The following is a 21,024-nucleotide window of genomic DNA, read 5'->3' on the forward strand; positions in this document are numbered from 1 at the left end:
TAGTGTGGGACACTATGTGTCATGAGAACAGATGGCATTCTGACACTGCCAACTGACAGGGAGAATCTTTGCTGTTATGATACTTAACTCAGAATAAAGTATAAACTGCTCTATAATTTATTTATGGGATAGAGAAAAAAGAAGCACAAAACACTAGCACATTCATTTTCAAATTGGTTATTTTCACTCATTTGCTTAATTTCTTTCTAAAAAGATTAAAAACCAAACCAAACAAAACTTACAATGTCTGAAGATTGGTAAGAAACCTAAATACACCATCAGCAATGTGAGTGACTCTATTGTCCCCTAAATTCAATCTCTCCAGTAAGCTCAGACCCACAAAGGCAGATTCATCAAGTCGGGTCAGCTGGTTATAGGACAAATCCCTAAAAAACAAGAAACACTGAGAATCAGGAATTATTGTATTAGCCCAATCTGTGAATTTTACTCCACTGACATGCTAAGTCTAGTTTTCTAACAAAAACTGAGGTACTAGGGATGCCAGATTCACAACTACCATGAGAATAATTGACCCCAATCTGCCTAGTTTCACACCCTCCCATGAAGCACAACTCAACACTTACAGTTCAGACAGTCTCTGGCAGAACTCCCATGCATCAGGGCTGATTTTTTCAATAGCATTCTGGCTCATATACAGTTGCTGTAACATTCGCAAGCCATATAGCCAACCCTTGTTCACTCCTGTAAGATTATTATGTTCCAGTTCTCTGTACAATTATAGAGAGAAGTAAGTAACTCAAAACAAGGCATTCAATAGCAAGTACAGTTTTAAATCTCCTTTAAACTGACAGACAACTTTGCCGAACTCTAGTGACCCAAGAAACTTAAGTAAGCTCTAAAGTGACTATGTATCTATAAAACCAACAGACCAAGTGGTACAGCATTCCCAATCCAGATAAATTCTGGCAATTTTGAGTCAAAACAATATGAAATATAATTATTTTTATATTGAAAAGTTTATGAATGACAACAAAATTCCAGTAAACTAAAAAAACTTTAAAGTCTGTATGAAAGCAAGGGGTGTGGCCTGTGTAAGGCCTTGGGTTCAATCTAGAGGGAGGAAGAGTCCTCACAACTATCCTCTATTCTAATACTTACAATTCTTCCATATTATTCAAGCCAAAAAATGCTCCATCTTTGAGTTTGCTAATTCCATTCCGCTGCATTTTCAATGAGCGTAAGGAATCAAGCCCTTGGAAGGTAAGGCCTTCTACAATTTTAATTCTGTTTCTTTTCAGTTCCCTTAAACAAAAAAATTTACAGTTAGAAAATTGGCTGAGTTATTCTAACAGTAATTTAAAAGAAAAACCGCTGTAAAGGAAAACTTCTTATAATCCATCAATTTTGTTACTCACAAGAATTGAAGATGAGGCAACTTGAAGACTTTAGGTGGAATCATGCTAATTCGGTTCCGATTCAATTTTACCACTAATAAAGAACCTGATAAGTTGTCAAAGCAACCAGCCTCCAAGGTGGTTATCCTGTTATTACTCAAGTTCCTAAAATGACAAGAAAAGAAACAGTGGTAACTACTACATCTAACTCCAGTTCCAGCTCCGTCACCTAACTATACACATTTCAACAAATCATTTAACTGCCATTCCCAGTGCCCACCCCAAGTCAGGCTTTTTTTTTTTTTAAACATCAGATAAAATCATATATATTTGCCAAGGCTGTAAGTAACAAGGTTCATGGGAAACACATGTGATGCAAAGGCACAAATACTCAATTATCATGCTTATGAACCAAAACAAAAAAATCTTAACTGATTATTTGTTGTGTGCAAGTATATGTGTGTGGGGGGGGGGGTGCAGAGGCCAGAGCAGGATAGAAAAGAGAGAGCTATCTCAAATTTTGCTTCTACCATTCTCTGACTTATACACCTTGTGACAGGGTTTCTCATGGAACCAAAGCTCAGTCTCAGAGAACTGCAAGTTCACCATTTTGGCTAGGCTTGATAGCCACTGAACTCTCGGGATCTGCCTCTCATTACTCCCAATGCTGGAGTTAAGACATACACAGACATGCCTGAATTTTCATATGGATATTTGGGATTTGAACTCAGGTCCTTGTGCTTGTAGAGCCAAGCACTTGTACCCACTGAGCAATCGCCTCAGCCTCTTAACTGATATTTTATTTCACAAATCATTTACGTGCTTCCTCCCTTCACCTACAAAATTGATTAATTAGAGCTGGAGGTATAGGAGTGCTTGTCTAGGACATAGTAAGGTCCTAGGTTTAGACCCTAGCATTGAAAAACAAGAGGAAGGTGGGACTTTGTAGAGCACACCCTTAAATTTAATCCCAGCACTTGGAAGATAGAGGCAGCTAGTTCTCTATGAATTTGAGGCCATGCAAGTCTATATAGTGGGTTGCCAGCCAGGACTACAGAGTAAAATCCTGTCTAAAAGCATGACTCCTACTGCACTTAGGATGACTAGCCTTTAGGAACTAGCACACATGCTAACTATCAGCAGCAGCACACAGGGTAAGCTACTGGTCAACAAACAGTAGCACATCAGACCTCTTTACTTTTCACAAAACTGCTGACTAGAACTGGATGTGGTTCATAGCACAGCCACTGCCAAGCATGACTAGATCCTACATTTAGTTCCCAGTACTAAAATAAAGAAATTCTCAAACTAAATCTTGGGCTGACAAGATGGCTTAGCAAATAAAAACAGTTCCCAAACAAGCTTAACAACCTGAATTTCATCCCTGAAACACTCCTATAAAGATGGAAGAAAAGGCTGGCCAGGTATGTCACATGCCTTTAATGGCAAAGTAGGTGAGTCTCTGAGTTTGAGGCCAGCATGGTCTACAGAGTGCATTCCAGACAGCCAGGGTTACAGAGAAACCCTGTCTTGAAAAACCAAAAAAGAAAGAAAAAGATGGAAGAAAAAACCCAACTGCACACAGCTGACTCTGACTTGCACACTCTCACTTCAGGATGTACATATTACATCACCCCGTGCACAATAAATGTTAAAACTAAACCTCAAGCTGTGCTCTCAATGTCTAGCAATTTTCTCTGGCAACGAAGCACTCTTTCTTCTCAGGTAAAATGAGGAAATAACTACAGAAGCCCAAAACTAAGCTTGTTTTACACACACATAACAAAATGTTTACCATAAACAGACTCGTGAGGGATAGTCAGTGAATGACAGAAATGCACTGGCAGCAGTACAACAGTCCTGCCCAGCCTAATGCAGTTGACTCCATAAACTATTCTTCCAATTAATTGAGTACATCTAAGTATCTATTTTACTTACAGGTATTTCAGTGACATTCGAGGAAATGAGGATGTCTTGATTTCTGCTATTATATTGGAGCTGAGGTCTAAACTCTCGAGAGCAGAGTAATGCTGAAATGCTTCTGCATTTATTTCTGGAATTAAATTATGGACCCTACAAAACAAGGATTATACTGAAGTTATTGTCAGTTACCCAACCCAGGCCACAAAGATAGTAAATATTAGGATCAACAGTATAGGTACTGGAAAAACAAGCAACAACAGGTACTGTTACAGTGAAGGCAGAGTGGTAGGTAGCAGGTGGTTCTCCAAAACAGGGATTTCTACACAGACATATATGGGTGGGTTGGTGTATACAATGTACACACACAATTCATAATTAAATAAGAGATCTGAAATCTTGACTTACAATGAAAGTAGAGTAATATTAGATGTTGGTTCTCCAAAATATGGTATTTCTGTTAGCTCATTGTAATTCATTTTCCTAAGCAAAAGAGAAAAAAGTTTTAAAGTTTAATAATGGAAATTACCTCCTGAATTCCAGTTTTGGCTAATATCTTAATGTATCCAAATTTGAAAGGGCCTATGATTCAGTCTGTTAGACAAATGTATAATTCTGAGAAATTAGATATTTTTAAGACTTTTATTAGTTCTAATTATGTGAGGAGGAGAAGAAGGTTGTACACTTAAGGGCAGTGCCTTCAGAAACCAGTGGCATCAGATCCCCTAAAGCTTGAGTTAAGGTGGTAGCCTCCCAATGTGGGTGTTGGTTCTCTGCAAGAGCAGTAAGTGTGCTTAACCACTGAGCTCTGAGAAATTAGCAATTTTAATGCTACTTCATAGCAATGATCTACCATTAAAGTCAGCATTAGATGCTAGATATAGTTCTAGCATACCTATAATCCCATTACTTTGGAGTAACAGAAAGGAGAATATAAGTCAAAACCAGTCTGAACTATATAACAGAAAGACTGTCTCAAAAAACAGTAACATCAAAAACAAAGAGAAAAATCAGTATTACACAGGCTTGTACCAGATACGATGACACACGCCAGTAACCCCAGTCCTGTGATGGTATGTAAGAGAATGCACAGGTCCTTTGGACAGCCTATCCTACACAGTATGTTCTAGACCAATAAAAGCTATTTAGCAAGATGCTGTCTTTTTTAAACAGAGGAGCTGAGGGCTGAAGAGACAGTTCCATGGTTAAAAGCACTGGGTTTCTTCCATAAGACTCAAATTTGATTCCCAGCACCCATATGGCAACTCACAACTGTCTCTAACTCCAGGGTATCTGACTTCCTGTTCTAGCCTCTGTGAATCCTGTATGCATGTGCTGCACAGACATACATGCAAGCAAACTATCTATACACATAAAATAATAATAAAGTTTTTTAGGGGATTGAAGAAGTACTGCAATCATATTTTAATTTTAGAAATTGATTTTTAGAAAAGGACGGGATAGAGTTGTAGCTCAATAGTAGGATAGGGTAGGTGTAAGCTGCCTCACATGGTTGTTAGGTATGGAACCCAGGTCCTCTGGAAGAGCATCAAATGCTCTTAACCACAAAGCCATCTTTCCAGCCTTCAATTCCTTCATTTTTTATTTTTCTCAGCAACTCCAGACTAAATATTCCCAAATTCATACTAGAAAAATGGTCCAGGCAGTAAAGTACTTACTATACAAACATGAGGCCCCAAGTTTGGATCCCTAAAACCAACAACACAAAGCTGAACAGAGCAGCACACATCTGTACACCCAGTATTGAGGTGAGAAAGTGGAGCTTAGTTGGATCCCTGATGATTAATGACCAGTCTACGAGGTCCAGATTTCAAAGATGATTCTTCAAAAAATAAGGTAGAATGAGGTCAAGAACCTGAAGCTAGATAGGTCATAGGTCCTAATGGAAAATCTACTACTATTATTCTGCTAACTGAGCATATCAATGACACAACTCCTAATCACAGTGCTGTACACATAGATCAGTGTCTCTCTCAACCCTCAGCAGAGAAGCTTCTCACAGTAGATGTTAATTAACTAATCAACATACAGAGAGAAAGAGACTTTGGAATGCTCAGCCCTAAATTCAAAATCTATACCTGAACCCTCCCACCCAGGTTCAGGGATCTATGAAAAAGAGTGGGCAGAAAGATCCTAAGGGACAGAGGTAATGGGTAACTTCAACAAAACAGCTGTCTTCTTAGACACAATAGGACAAAAGCACGTATGAACTCAAGACCATGATAGCATGCACAAGACCTGCACAAACTCAAGCCAGACAAAACCCCAAGGGGAAGTGGGCATAAAGTCCCACTCCAAGACAAAAAGCTATTTACAACTGATAACTGCTAGGAGAGGAAATCCATTTTCTTCAATGGAGTGATACTGAGTCTATCAATCATACTCTAAGGAAAGCTCCATGCTCAGGAAGAATCCTTACTTAATTTTTTGTTCTTTTAAAATTTATCTAATTTTATTTTACATGCATTGATGTTTTGCCTGCCTGTATGTAGAAGTGTCAGATCTTGGAGACAGCTGTGAGCTGCCACATGGGTGCTAGAACTTGAACTCTGGTCCTTTGCGAGAGCAGTCAGTGCTTATAAACCACTGAGTTATCATCTCTCCAGCCCCTAGTTTTTGTTTTTTAAGAAAGAGAAAGAGTGCCAGGCTTGGTGGTAAAGGCAAGTGGATTTTTTGGAGTCTGAGGCCAGCCTGATCCACAAAGTGAGTTCCTGTCTAGCGAGGGCTATACAGTAAAACCCTTTTTCAAAAACAAAATAGAGAGAGAACATGAAGTTGTCAGGATAGGAAAATATGTTACGATCTGGGAGAAATTGGGGGAAGGGAAAGAATATGATCAAAATATATGAAATTCACAAAAGATAAATAAAGGCATTATTTTAAATAAGTAAGGTAGACAAGCAACTCAGGAAGTTACTAAATGTTGATCTCTGGACTCCACAAGCACATACAGTGCTCAGGTACACACAAAGACACACAAATACACACCAAAAACATTCAAATTCATAATTAGGTTACTTTAAAGACTTTAAATATTGAATGAATAAAAATAACTTACACTTCTTGTAATATTTCTGATTCCAAGCTGATGTTCCAGTTAGACAACCGGTTATGACTCAAATCCCTGAAAGAAGACAGATACACTGAGCTTAGTGGTAGAAGCTAAACCTCAGAGGAAACTCAAACAGAACAGGAGCTAGGAAGACATCTCTTGGTGGTAGAGGGGCTAAAATCTAGGCAGCTCTCTAGTGTGCCCAAGGAAGGGAGAAGGGAGGAAGTACAAAACTAAAGCAGGATACTAAGTCCTACAAAGGCAAATTGTTTTCTTTTTGTTTAATTCATTAATTTGCTTATTCACTTTAAAACTCAGAATCAACTCTTCCTCTTCTCCCAGTACCGCCTCACACAAGTACTCCCCCAATTCCACCTTCCCCTTCTCTTGTGAAAAGGGGAAGCCCCCCTCTGGATGTCATCCCTCCACTAACACCACCATCTCTACCATCGCCACCAACAACCTGCCTAGTCACTGTGGGCCTAAGTGCATCCTCTCCCACAGAGGCCAGAGCTTAGCCAGGCATTGTGGTACCTGCCTTTAATCCCAGCACTCAGAAAGCAGAGGCACAAGTTTCAGGCCAGCCTGATCTACATAGCAAGTTCCAGCCCAGCCAGAGCTACACAGTAAGATTCAGTCTCAAAAATAAATAACCAACCAAACAAAAGGTTTCTTTTTATTTTCAATTATATTTACATGTGGGTATGTGCTTGGGGCTATAAGTGCCTATGGAGGCCAAAGGCATCAGATTCCCCAGGAGGTAGGGTGACATTCAATGTTATCTTCTGCAAGAGTCCTGCTCTTAACCTCTGAGCTATCTCACCAGCTCCTAAAAGTAAATTTGGCTTGGTGCTAAACTGTCTGTAATCTCAACACTAAGAAAACAGAGGCAGGAGGATCACTAAATGTGAGCTTTGCCTGTAAACTTTAGGCCAACCAGGGTTATATAACAAGACCATGCCTCAAAAAAAGTACAACAGGATGGAGAGACAACTCATGGTCAAGAGCATTGACTGCTCTTCTAAAGGTCCTGAGTTCAATCCCAGCAACCACATGGTGGCTCACAACCAACTGTAATGGGATCCAAATCTTTTCTGGTGTGTCTGAAGCTACAATGTACTCATATAAATAAAATAAAAAGTGCAAGTAAATTTCAGTATTACCAAAAGAAATGCTTATGAGTAAGTCTGTCCAAATTTTAACAGATCTAATACTTTTCAATTTTAATGGGTTTTTTTTAGTAATTTAGAATATATTAATATGGCTCAATAATAAAAATGCATAAACCATATAGGCATGGACCCAATACTTGGAAAGCTGAGGTAGAAAGGCACAAGCTATAGTCCAACCTAGACTACATAGCAAAGTCTTTTCTCAAAAACAAACAAGCTAGGTGTGGTTGTGCACCTGGAAGGCAGAATTAGGCAGATCTCCGTGAGTTCCAAGACAGCTAAGGTTACACGGTGAGACACTGAGACCCTGTCTCAAAAATAAAAATAAAATAAAAATTTAAAAGAATAAAAGGATATTAAGTCTTCTGTCCTTTGTCACTAGCTTCCTAACAGTTTATCTTTTTCTAATAGCAACAAATAAAACTACTATTAAAAATAAAATAAAAATTTAAAAGAATAAAAGGATATTAAGTTTTCTATCCTTTGTCACTAGCTTCCTAACAGTTTATCTTTTTCTAATAGCAACAAATAAAACTACTATGTATATTGCAGCCCTCTACATATTTTAGACATACACCAACAAACTTTTATCCAAATTATAATATTTTATCCCTTGCTTTCTTAACAATGGGTTTTTCATCTCTTATAGTGATTATATTGTATTATATTATACCAGATCAGCTACAAACAATTTTTTTTTTTTTTTTGAGGCAGGGTTTCTTTATGTAGCCCTGGATGTTCTGAAACTAGCTCTGTAGACTAGGCTAACCTGGTCCACATGTCTTTGCCTCCCAGTGCTGGGATTAAAGGCATATGCCCCACCACTGGCCAGCTGTAAACAGATCTAAAATGAAGGTAGATTTCACAAGTCAAAGTAAGAGTTTGAACTGAGCTGGGTATGCAGAGGTAATAAATACATAAAGGCTAACACTAAGGGATAGTGCAAGGCTAACCTGTGCTCATAGCAAGACCCAGTCAAGGAATATGGTCTTTCTAAAAAGAACTATCTAACTTCTGGAGAAGGTAATAAATCTTCAAATTATGTTGATGATGGTGACAGTTCTAGTCTTCTGTGTACTACCAGATGAATCAGTACATAACTACAAGGCAAATATTCCTCACTTTGCTTATATATAAACAAGCATACAAACTAATAACTTGCTAATCCAAAGTCACACAAAACTAAAATAGAGAAGCTATTTATTCAAAATTTCATCCCATCTCTACCATGTAGTTTATTAGAGTAAAAATTTTACTAAAGTTCATTATAAGTTTAAATTTTTATTTTTAGATTTATTTATTTATATGAGTACACACTGTAGCCATCTTCAGCCACACCAGAAGAGAGCATTGGATCCCACTACAGATGGTTGTGAGCCACCATGTGGTTGAACTCAGGACCTCTGGAAGTCATTGCTCTTAACTGCTGAGCCATCTCTCCAGCTCCCTGAGTTTACACTTGTAAACAATCTTTTAAAAAATTCACCTGAATGATTCCTGTGGTCTTTACAATACTCAAGTAGAACCTAGCCCACACAGCTATTTGCCCAAAAGACCTACTGCAGGTTACAATGTGGCTAGTGACAGAGACACACTGGAGAAACACTACAGATCATCTGTCTCCCTGTGCTACCACGGCAGTTGGCAAGTTGGATAAACAATTTGCTCTCAGCTAGATTCATGCCTGCTCATCAGTAACTCTTAGCCACCTTCATTTAAGAGCTTAATTTACACGGGGACAAATCTAAGCACTGTTATTGTTTTTTAAGTACTGACATAAAACTATCTTTTAAAGTATTTTATTTAAAAGAAATTGGGCTGGACAGTGAAGGCGCATGCCAAAGGCAGAGAGGCGGATCTCTGAGTTTAGGGCCAGCCTGGTCTATAGAGCAAGTTTCAAGATAGCCAGTGCTACACAGAGAAAACACATCTAGGAAAAAAAATTAGAAGAAAAAAGAGAAAAGAAATTAATTGGTCAAGAACTCTCTATATTACACTGAGTGGCACCCATGGGAGAACTCTTAGGAAGGAGTGCAATCAAGAGTTAACTACCAACAACCTGAGGAGACAAAAGATGCTTGTCATGCAATCCTAAAAGCCAGAGTTTGGATCCCTTATAATCTCATAAATGACACAAGATCCCAAGACCAACCTGGATAGGTAGACTAACAAATTCAATGAGCTCTGGGTTCAACTGAGGGACCCCTGCTCAAAAGAATACTTCCAACACCAACCTTGAACCTCCTTCACCCATGTGCACACATGTGCACCCACATCAGCACAACTATATATGCCTACACATATGCAAGATGCATCATCATCATCTACCAGGAAGACTTAGGGTTTGGTACAGCATCACAGGCACTACTATTATTAGAATGAAAGCCCCAACTATTATTCCCTTCAACTATCCCCAAAATGTATTTAACAATCAATAGCCTTTCCTGTGTTTTCTAACACTACAAATACGAGTAACAATGGATGACTGATATGTAAAGCTCTCTCCCCTCCCACACATGCTACAGGGAAGCAGCTGCAATAGTCGATGAATTATTAAAGTGCTTTTATCATCCGGAGCCAAAGGTGCCATTACTGTGGTTGTACAGTGCCATCAGGGTGTAAATTATTTACAGAATGTTCAGAGAAGTCACAAGTTCTGCAAGCCAACTACAAAGAATTCCTGCAGCCACAGAGTACAGTTTTCTTCTGCCTACTCAGGTTTGTCCACCTCTGTGTCAGTATCTTTTGTTTTCAAGAATCAACAGCATTATTAACTTCAATGATAACAAAGCCCCCAATAAGGGAGTCTTTTACAAAGGGTATTAAAATATGTGCACACACACGTACACATCTAGCCAAGCAATGTGGCTCAGAAATGTAAATCTGGGAGGCTGAGGCAGGAAGACTACAAGTTGGAGGCCAACTTAGGCAACCAGTGAGAATTTGTGTAACTTCTTTTTTCTTTTTTTTTTTAAGAGGGCAGGAATATAGTCTACTGGTAGGGTGCTTGCCTAGCATACATCAAACTATTAGGTCTGCCTGATCTGCAGTGAGTTCTAGGACAGCTAGGGTTACATAGAAAGATGTAATCACAAAACAAAAACAAAAAACCAGTCTGGAAAGATGGTTCAGCAATTAAAAGAACTTGATGGTCTCACAGAAGACCCAGGTTCAGTACCATGTAAGTACAATTTGAGGGTACAGCATGCATAGTGCTATTCTTCAGACAAAATTCTCTGGTGTCCTTTGTGCTATTTCTAACACAGTGTTGCTGTATGCAAATGTAATGTCCACCTCAGGCTCATGTGGCTGAACACATTTCCCAGCTAGCAAAACTGTCTGGGGAAGCTGTCCATCCACTAGAGAAAATGAGACCTAGAGGGCAGGCTTGATAACGGGTCAGCTCTGCTCCCACCTGGGCGCTCTGCCTCCTGAGTATCACTGCCACATAACCAACCACTCACATTTCCACTGCCACAGTCCAAACTGCTCCTGACACACCTTCCCTTCTTGACAGACTATACCTCTCAAACCTATGAGCCAAGCCAGGCAGTTGGCGATGCCCGCCCTTGATCCCAGCACTTGAGTGGCAACAGCAGGTGGATCTCTGTGAATCTGAGGCCAGGCTAGTCTACAAAGTGAGTTCCAGGACAGCCAGTGAAATCCTGTCCAAAAAAAAAAGAACCAAAATAACACTTTCATAACTCTTTTCCCACTTAAGTTGCTTCTGTAAGGTTATTTTGCTACCACAATGACAAAAAAAAAATGGTATTGCTATATAACAGTGGTTTTAAACCTGTCAGAAAACAGATATTTACATTACAATTCATAACAATAGAAAATTGCAGTTATGAAGTAGCAACAAAAATAATTTTATAGTTGTGATCACCACAGCATGAGGAACTGTATTAAAGGGTCACACATCGGGAAGGTTAAGAACCATTGCTTTCTAAGAATATCCTTTATAAGGATCCAAACAGTAGGATGACAAGAACACTCATTTCAGACATAAGGGGCACATTTCTGTTTTCTACTACTAGATATTATTACTGAGATTTTGTGGTCCTGGGAAGTAAGCACAGCCCCACTGAGCTACATCTCCAGCTCTTTTAATTTTTATTTTTCATCTGAAAAGGTATCTCACTCTACTACCACGCAGCCCTTCAACTTGCAATCTTGCTTCCTCAGCCTACAAGCTACACCGCTTCCCTTAGGTTCTTAACAACTTAAAGTGGGACTTCTTGGGACTATCATAATAATACAGGACACAAGAAGCTAGTCTTTGCACAGCCAGTTCAGGAAGCGCAGACTTTCCCTCTCTATACTTCACTTGAGTCTCTTCTAATATAAATTGTGAATACCAGTACCAACTTTATATGACTGCTTTATATATCAATAAAATGATTAACACAGAGGTCAATGTATAAAGGTACCTGAAATAAAACAATGGTCTAGCACCATCTCTTTTAAGTATTTATCTAGTGAACATGCAAGTATAATCCATTTTCCAAGGCAAAGCCTTAGTTGCAAATATTCCCCTACCTTAGTGTGTTGGATATTCATGGTTGTCAACTTGACTACATCAGGAATTAGCCAAAAATCATTTTTCTTCATTGGATCATTCAAGGGAAAGACATGTTTAAATCTAGATCCTTTGAGGTAGAATGATCCACCTTAAATCTGGGCCACCCCTTCTAGTGACAACCTATAAAGGCCATGAAAGAAGGAAGTTCTTGCCTTTTGCCTGCTGCCCTCATGCTTGCTGGCAAGTCCCTTCCTTCAGTGATAGCATGAAAGCTTACTTCTTTAGAATTCTGGTGTATACTGAAGACATACATGTTCAGCCTCGTGGGTATCATTATAACTGAACTTTTAGTCTGGAGACATCTTGCCAGACAGAGGGGGGAAGGGAGAAAAAGAGGGGGAGGAGTGTCTGTGTGTGTGTGTGTGTGTGTGTGTGTGTGTGTGTGTATGTGTGTGTGTGTAACTGACTAATACAACTACTCCCCCACCTTCTTGCTGTATTGGGATTCAACCTCAGGCCTTACACCTGTTAGGTAAGCATTTTTATCACTCAGTTGTAAAACTGCTTAGTCCTCTATTTATTTGTTTGTTTATTGTAGTTTACTTTTTAGCTAATCAGTTGGCTCTGGGATTATAAGTACATACTACTCTTACAGAGGATCTGAGCTCAGTTTCCAGAACTCACATTTTATAGCTCATAATTGCCTGTAACTCTAACTCCAGGGGACCCAACGGTCTCTTCTGGACCCCAAAGGCACCTGTTCTCACATATACATATCATATATATATATATATATATATATATATATATATATATATATATATACATAACTAAAACAAATTTATAAATAAGTCTTAAGTGTTGGTTCTCCTGGAACTGGAGTTACAGACTGTTATAAGCTTTCATGTGTGTGCTAAGAACTAGACCCATAGCTTCTGTAAGAACAGCAAGTGCTCTTAACCTCTGAGCTATCTCTCCAGCCTTGTCTTTTCATTTTTAAGACAGAATCTCACTAAATTGCTTGAGTTGGCCTTCAACCTGCAATCCTCCTTGGTCAGCCTCTGAAATAACTGGGACTTATGCACCACCAGGCCAAGCTCCCTTAAAAATTTTTAAAACATAATCTTAAATATTGGTTCTGAACTCTGACTCCATGAGTAAAGTAGCAATAAGAAAATGGATAGACTACCAAAAACCTGGTCAACATGTTGAGGGCACACACCAATATTGTGCTACTTGATATTCCAGAATTCCGCATTAACACATCTAACAATCTATTCTATATATGTAGTTATATAATTTTGGAAAACGACTTACTAAAAAGTTATTGTACAAAAAAAAAAACTTAAACAAAACCTACATGCAAACAAGATAAGTTAAATAACTTAAGAAAGTTCTATCCTACAATTTTCTGCAACCAGTTAAAACATACATACACATATTTATGGCTTCATTTGTGTTTCCAAATGAAAAGAAAAAGATACATGTGTAAAATGCTTATCTAGCAAACAGTGGCTTTTCTTAAGTGTGACAAAAGAATTTTTACTTTTCCATCTTAAATGTCTCCATTCTATTTTAACAGCTGATCAAGGGGGGGGGGAACTGCTTAAAAACTCATCATACAGGGCTGGAGAAATGGCTCAGTAGTTAAGAGCACTGTCTGCTCTTCCAGAGGTCCTGAGTTCAATTCCCAGTAACCACATGGTGGCTCACAGCCATCTGTAATGAGATCTGGTGGTGCCCTCCTCTGGCCTGCAGGCATACATACACACAGAATGCTAAATAAATAAATAAATAAATAAATAAATAAATAAATAAATAAATGAATGAATGAATGAATGAATGGATGAATAAATAAGTAAATAAATAAATAAATAAATAAATAAATAAATAAATAAATAAATAAATAAATAAATAAATCGGCAGACCTGGGCAAAGAGGAGAGCCCAAGTAACTATGAGTGCTGAGTTGTGGCTGAATCACCTATCGACCTCCCCACTCCCACATGGCAATCCATCCAAGGCACAGAGAATATCTGCAAGGAGGCAGAAAGAATTCAAGAGCTGGTGGACAAGGAGGAGAACTGTGAAATGATATGGCTATTACACTCACAAACTTGCAACTGCATAAGACTGAGCCAGCCAAAATTCCAGCATAAACGAGGAGGAGAGCACCCCTGCCCCTGCCCCATGCTTGGCCGAGGAGCTATTGATAACTTATGACTGAAGGTGAGAGTCGTACAGGCTGAGTATAGTGATAACACCTGTAATCCCAGCACTCAGAGATCAAGGAAGACTGTAAAATAAAGGCAGCCTGGACAATATAAAGCAAGAGTCTGTCAAAAAAAAAAAAAAGAAAAAGAAAAAGAAAAAAGAAAGAAAGAAAAAAAAGGAGAAAGTCTGGAAATAATGTTGATTATATCCAATACTATAAAGAAAGATAAGGTATTTCTCCATTATTTGTGAGCATTTCTGAGAATCAATTGGATTCACGTCTTTTTATCAGACTATTTATAATTACTGAGTTAAGACTCTAAAATGTGAAATGGACATTAAAAACAAGCTATCTTAGCTCCAGGTAGAAGGTGGATCTCTGTGAGTTCCAGGCCAACCAGAGTGCAATAGGGAGACCCTGTCTGAAAACAAACAAGCAACACCAAAAAAGCTATTTTACCATTCAAAACAGTTTAAGGGCTGGTGAGAAGGCTCAGTGGGTAAAGGCACTTGTACAACCTAAGTTTGACCCCCAGACCCCAAAGTAGAAGAGAGCAGACTTCACACAGCTGTTCTCTGGCCTCCACACTCAACACGCCACACAGGCACATGTCATGCCTGTATACATACCCACACCAAAACTTTTTAGTGTTAATTTAAATAAATAACATGCAGTAAAGACCTAATTATAAAGCCTATCAATTGGTTTTCTTGTCACTAAAATAACAACACATCATTCCTCTACAACTAATATAGGTTTTGTTTGGTTTTTTATTATTTTGTAGGAAGAATTTAAATTAGCTCTTAACTACTAAGCCATCTCCCCAGATCTCTCCATCTTACTTTTTAAGACAAGGTCTCTAAATGAACCTAAAGCTCACCATTTCCCTAGACTGGCTGGCTATCACGCTCCTGGGATCCGCCTGTCTCCCCAGTACACTGGTGTTCCAGGCATGAGCAGCCACACCCTCGTGCTGAGAATTTGATTTTAAGTCAGGTCCCCTTGCTTTCTCAGCAAGTGCTCTCATCCTCTAAGCCCACCTTCCCAGCACCATACTTAACAGTTTCCCAAAGAGAGACTCGTTTTTATTTTGTCTTATTTTGGTTTTTCAAGACAGGGTCTCTTTGTTTAGCCTTGGCAGTCCTAGAACTCCCTCTGTAGTCTAGGCTGGCATTGAACGCACAGAGATCCACCTGCCTCTGCCTCCCAAGTGCTAGAATTGAAGGTATGTGCCACACCGCCCAGCTTCCAGAGAAGACTCTTATGCTCAGGATTGTCTATACTTTTACCAATGAAACTTGCCAAGATTTAAGTTATATGTGTAAGCTGTAATAGTATTTTAAAACAAATATTAAAAACAAAATAAGAGGGCTGGAAGAGATGGCTCATGGTTAAGAGCACTGACTGCTCTTCCAGAGGTCCTGAGTTCAATTCCCAGCAACCACATGGTGGCTCACAACCATCTGTAGTGAGATCTGGTGCCCTCTTCTGGCCTATAGGCATTCATGCAGGCAGAAGGGTGTACAATTAAAAAAAAAAAAAAAGCAGCTTTTTAAAAAGATTTAAAAAAAAAAAAAAAGTTAAGTACATAAACTATTTCACTCTTCTAGAAATTGTCCTAAAAACAAATGTAGTAATTTGGTTGGGGTAAAATTATTTAATAGCTCTGATTTTAATTTGTATCAAGTGAACATTTTAACATTTTTCATGACTAGAGTAATAGAAAATTAGTTGAGTCATCTATTTTGGCACATAAAAGAAAATATAAGAACGCATTAAAAGCCTTTCTAAAAAACATTTCTGCTAAGCTTTTAATATGCTCTTTCTCCATTGGTTAAATGCCAGTTTTTCATTAGGCTTAGGACACCCTTTAAAGAATAAAACAGGGGTAGGAAGATGGTACTGCAGCTAAAAGCACTTGGCAAGTTAAAGACTGGAGTTTAGGTCCTCAGAACCCACATACACATTGGGTGGGAGTGATGACCCACCTTGTAATTCTCGTCTCCAAGGACAGAGGCAGAGGTTCCCCTAACAAGCTAGCTAATACAACCAGATCTTGGTTTAACTGAGAGTCTCTGCCTCGAAATAACGTAAAAGGGAAATCTCATAATCTTACAATACATCGCCTCTCCACAAAAATTTTGAACCTTAAGATTGGGGTGAACAGATGGTCAGCACCTAAGAGCACATAGCACTCTCCCGGAGACCTGAGTTCAATTCCTAGCAGTTCACAGAGTCCTCCTTCATGGAGATCTGATGCCTCGGGCCTCCAGGCACTTGTATATAAACAGACAGACTGACAGACAGACAGATTGAGAAACACACACATTGAAAATAAAAATGTATTCATTTTAAAAGGCTATTTACTAAGATGAGAGAAATATATTTTCAAGCATTAGAAAACTATGTGATTATCCCCCACCCTTCTTGGTTTTTTGAGACAGGGTTTGTCTGAAGAGCCCTGGCCTCAGACATCCTCAAGCTAGTTACAGATGGTTGTGATATGCCTGAGTACTGGGAATGGAACCCTACCCTATACAAAAGTAGCCAATGCTTTTTCTACTGAGCCTTCCTCCAGCTCCCTTCAAAGTAGTTTTAATAAAAATGAATCTGCGGGTCTTTTTTGACAGAATTTTGAAGAATTAAACAAAATACAGATCTCCTAAATTGGCATTTGAGAAGCAATGAACAAGTTGGGCTGGAGAGCTTAGAGGACTTGCCTAGCAGGCACAAGGCCCAAGCACTCTATAGCTATTTTGGCTAAGCGGTTCTCCATTATCAGAATAGCTAAGCAAGATTTTAAAATATAGGTTGAATATTCCTAACCAAAAAATCCAAAATCCTCCAAAGTCCAAAACTTTTAAGCATCAACATTATGACACAAATCAAAAATTACAGACACACCAGTGTTCAATATAGTTCACAGAATGATCCCAGCACTCAGGAGGCAAATACAGAAAAAACAGGAGTTTAAGGACAACATGAATTACTTAGAAAGGCCTTGTCTCAAACAACAAAAACTGTTTCCTCTTCCATCTAGCTGTGAGCAAGCCACCACATGCTCCTTCTGCTATGGAGTCTTCCTGTCTATAATAGACTGCATCTCTTAGAACATAAGCCAAAACTCCTCCCTTGAGTAGATGTGTGTCAGGTAATTGGTCATAGCAACAAGAAAAGTAACACTGGTGGCTCATGCCTTTGATCCCAGCACTCAGGAGAGAGAGGCAGGCTGATCTCTGAGTAGAGGCCAGCGTGGTCTACAGAGTGAGTTCGAGGATAGCCAGGACTATATAAAGAAACCCTATCTAGAAAAACCAAAAGAAAAAAAGGGAACTAATATAAAAATTCCACACTAAGAAGTGCGGCTGTTGTTGCAATATGCTGATTATATTGTTCTGTGGATCTTAGAATTGGTTTGCAAGAGGAAAGTAGGGGCATTTTGAGCTATGGGTTAGAAAAGCCCTATACTGCTAAGAGGTTAGTGAACCAATGCTAATATAAGTATAAGCAGTAGACACTATAGGTTTCAGAGAACAAGGATTTTCAGAGAACAAGAACAAGCAATCAAACTAGAGGCCATCACATTACATGGCTGCATTCTGCCTGTGGTTTGAAATTTTTGTGATGCTATATTCAAAGTAATTGACTACAAAAAAAAAAAAATTGTTCTTCAAGGCATTTCACTTCAACCAAAAATGTCAATTTCATTTTAACTTTCTGAATGCAAGCTGGGAATGGTGGGCAGCAGTCAGTAAGCTGAGGTAGGACAGACAGTTGGAGGTCATCCAGAGCTACCTGGCAGTACCTCCTCTCAAAACACAAAAGGGAAAAGACAAAAATAAAATAAAAAAATAACAAAACCAACTAAGTGTCAGTTAGCTTCTGGAAGTTTGCATCTTTGGTAACATTACTTCAAATTATTATATACTTACTAATGCTTTTTAAAAGACTTATTTATTTTATATATACTTATATACTATATATATAGTATGTGTGTTCATATAAATATATATATACATATATATATACATATATAATTGTAGCTGCCTTCAGACACACTAGAAGAATGCATCAGATCCTATTACAGATGGTTGTGAGCCACCATGTGGTTGCTGGGAACTGAACTCAGGACTCTGGAGGGCAGTCAGTGCTCTTAACCGCTGAGCATCCCTCCATGATTTTTTAATCTTTATTTTCAGCACTAGTGTTCAAACCCAGAGTTTCATGCACACTAAACAAGCACACTCAGCAAGCCTCAATGAAGGATCTTCAAAAGCAGGTGATGTTTATTTCAATTAGTTACCTTAAGTTATACTGTGTTTAAAACCTATGTCAGATTCAGTCTATCATAATCAGGTAGCTGTCTAAACAATTCCTTCCAAAAAGGAACCTACTGTATAAAGAAGATACTGTGCTAGGTTTAATTCAGACTATATGCTACATGATAATACTGAGTCTGAGTCAAACCAGAATAACCTACAGATATAATCATCATAAAATGACAGAAGATGTATTACTATATTGCAATTCTATATTAACTGTTAGCAGTTGCTAATTTTCTCAATGAATATACAAGTTAGCTTCTTTCCTATCTATGCTAACCTATAAATACATTCTGCAAATGTATACTTAACCTCTGCAATACAGATGTTCTATCTGTATTCTAGTTCCAATGAAAACCTAACCAGTCTTCAGATTTTAATTATATCACAAAACTATTTTTAGTGATAGCTCTTTTTCAGAGGTAACTGTAGCAGTCAATTTATAAGCATGTTGATCAGTTAGTGGCAGAGACATAACTGTATGCTGGTGGCTAAGAGGTCTCATAATTGCACTATTTAATACCTACTGTTGTATTTAATACCTACTGACTCAGACCAGACCAGTGAGCTCTCCAAGTGCCACTAGCTAATACAAGTTTGTCAGGATTTAAAGTAAGGGATAGAGACTCCAGACTCCACTCAACCACTGCATTGGACTCTCATACATAAACAAAGAGACCTGATATGAAGGTTCTTTGACTTAAAGCAACATAGTGAAAACAAAGTATTGTGATTTGGGAAGAAAAAAAATCTTTCCCTTCTTTAAACTGATTACTAAAGAATATGCTTTTACAAAAAAAATATTACGGATCAGCAATGATCCTTATGCATGCTGAGGTTTTCAACCCTATCAAGAACTCAAGTATCAAAACTGAAACATGCAATGCGCCCATGGGAGAACTGGGGACAAAAGAGACCTCCTGTATCTTTGGGAGAGAGCGTGTTTGCATCACGTGACCAAGGACCAGTCAAGCTGGAATACAAAAATGATGCAGCCCATAGAGGGCTTCGCGCTTGGACCCGACCCACAGCCACCCAGAGACTCAGTTGTGCTGCTCAGGACCAACATTAAATACCTCCAGCCCAGAACGTCAGATACCCCAGGACCCCAGATCTTAACCCAGATCTTCCCACAAATACCAGGAATCCCTAACATTCAAAGTTCACAATCTCAATAAGGCAGCTCCCTTCCGAACTCGCTAGACCGCGCCCTCGGGCCCTCTACTCACAGGCTGGAGGTGTCGGGGGGCAGCGGGCCAGACAGTGCCCTCCAGCTGGGCGCGGGCAGCTTCCTGCGACTGCAGTCCAGCAGAGGAAGGCGGCAGATGCAGGGCGCCGGGCACAGGCCGGCCCGGGCAGCGGGCAGCAGTAGCAGCGCCTGCGCAAGGATGAGCAGCCTTGCGAGGGGTCCCAACCCACAGCCCAGGCGCCGCTGCTCCCAGACGCCGCGGGGCGCGGCCGCCATCTTCCCCCGGCCGGGACCCGCTCGAGGACAGCAGCAAGCTCAGAGAGTCGGCTGAGGAGAGATGCCTGGAGGCTGAACCGCCACCCGGAGCCCGGGCCGTCACCTGTCCCCTCTCAGAGCAGGCGAGAGGAGGAAACGACGAGACCGCAGGGGAGGGGGCGGCGGTCGGGGGCGTAGAGCTGAAACCCTGACAGACACCACTGGTCCGCCCCGCCCCGCGACGCAACGTCCTCACGCTCAGAAGCCAGCCAATCGGAGCCCCAGGATGAGGTTGCGTCGGAAATTGGGTTTTGAGAGGGGCGAAGCTTAAGATAGCCCCGCCCCCAGGAGGTGAACATTAAAGTGGCCCTTTCTCCTTTTCAGAGCTTCTTCTGCAGTTCTGCAGCTATTCCTCCGCTTGTGGGCGCACTAGGTCCTTAAAATAGAACAGAGGAAAACCTGGAGCGCCAAATCCTCACTGCGGTGGATCTGCAGTAGTAGTGAAGGACCTATTCTGCAGACTCCAGAAGGGAATGACAGAAGGGCTACCTTCCAAGCCGCAGCCGCGAATGAGTGCGGGATTCAAGCCTAACTTCGACCACATCGGCTTCTAAAACCCAACCTGGGAGGCCTCTGCGGCGCGTACTGCCTGCCCTGGTAGTCCCGGAGCACTGCACGCTGTCACTGTGAAAGGACTTCCAGTTCCCACTGGCAGAGGCGCTATTTAGTCTTCAGTACACCTCCACCTTCTGCTGTAGCCTGGAGTTCAATTATTGTCTCTAAGGAAAATTCTTTCCTCGGTTTGTGAGAATATTGTTTCATCTTCAGAAAAACCAGTGGGACAAATAGATAAAGGGTTGTTTTGGGGATGTGGGTTTTCTGGTTTCTGTTCGTGGTTTTTGGCCATCAACAAAAGTGAAGGCTGGAAGGAAACTATCCTGAAGTAAAGACTTACTGGGAACAGCAGAATCTAGCTAGCCATCTTATGCTCTCTTCGCC

The 21,024-nt window shown here is 39.9% G+C and overlaps 1 protein-coding gene across 2 annotated transcripts in view; it reads right to left on the minus strand.

The window, feature by feature from the left end:
• The window catches only part of LRIG2 (leucine rich repeats and immunoglobulin like domains 2), a 50,765-nt gene extending 30,562 nt beyond the window's left edge, over positions 1-20,203 (minus strand). For both annotated transcript variants that reach the window (XM_080915762.1, XM_080915761.1), the window contains exons 1-8: positions 19,811-20,203; positions 6,355-6,420; positions 3,684-3,758; positions 3,294-3,428; positions 1,377-1,520; positions 1,120-1,263; positions 585-728; positions 243-386 (exon numbers count right to left, since the gene is read on the minus strand). In XM_080915762.1, the coding sequence (XP_080771888.1) occupies positions 243-386; positions 585-728; positions 1,120-1,263; positions 1,377-1,520; positions 3,294-3,428; positions 3,684-3,758; positions 6,355-6,420; positions 19,811-20,046 (1,088 nt within the window). In that variant the 5' untranslated portion in view covers positions 20,047-20,203. The remainder of the gene's footprint in view (positions 1-242; positions 387-584; positions 729-1,119; positions 1,264-1,376; positions 1,521-3,293; positions 3,429-3,683; positions 3,759-6,354; positions 6,421-19,810) is intronic.
• Between the last annotated feature and the right edge of the window lie 821 nt (positions 20,204-21,024).

The sequence above is a fragment of the Micromys minutus genome, assembly GCF_963924665.1.
Source record: "Micromys minutus genome assembly, chromosome: 4".
NCBI classification, from domain to species: domain Eukaryota; kingdom Metazoa; phylum Chordata; class Mammalia; order Rodentia; family Muridae; genus Micromys; species Micromys minutus.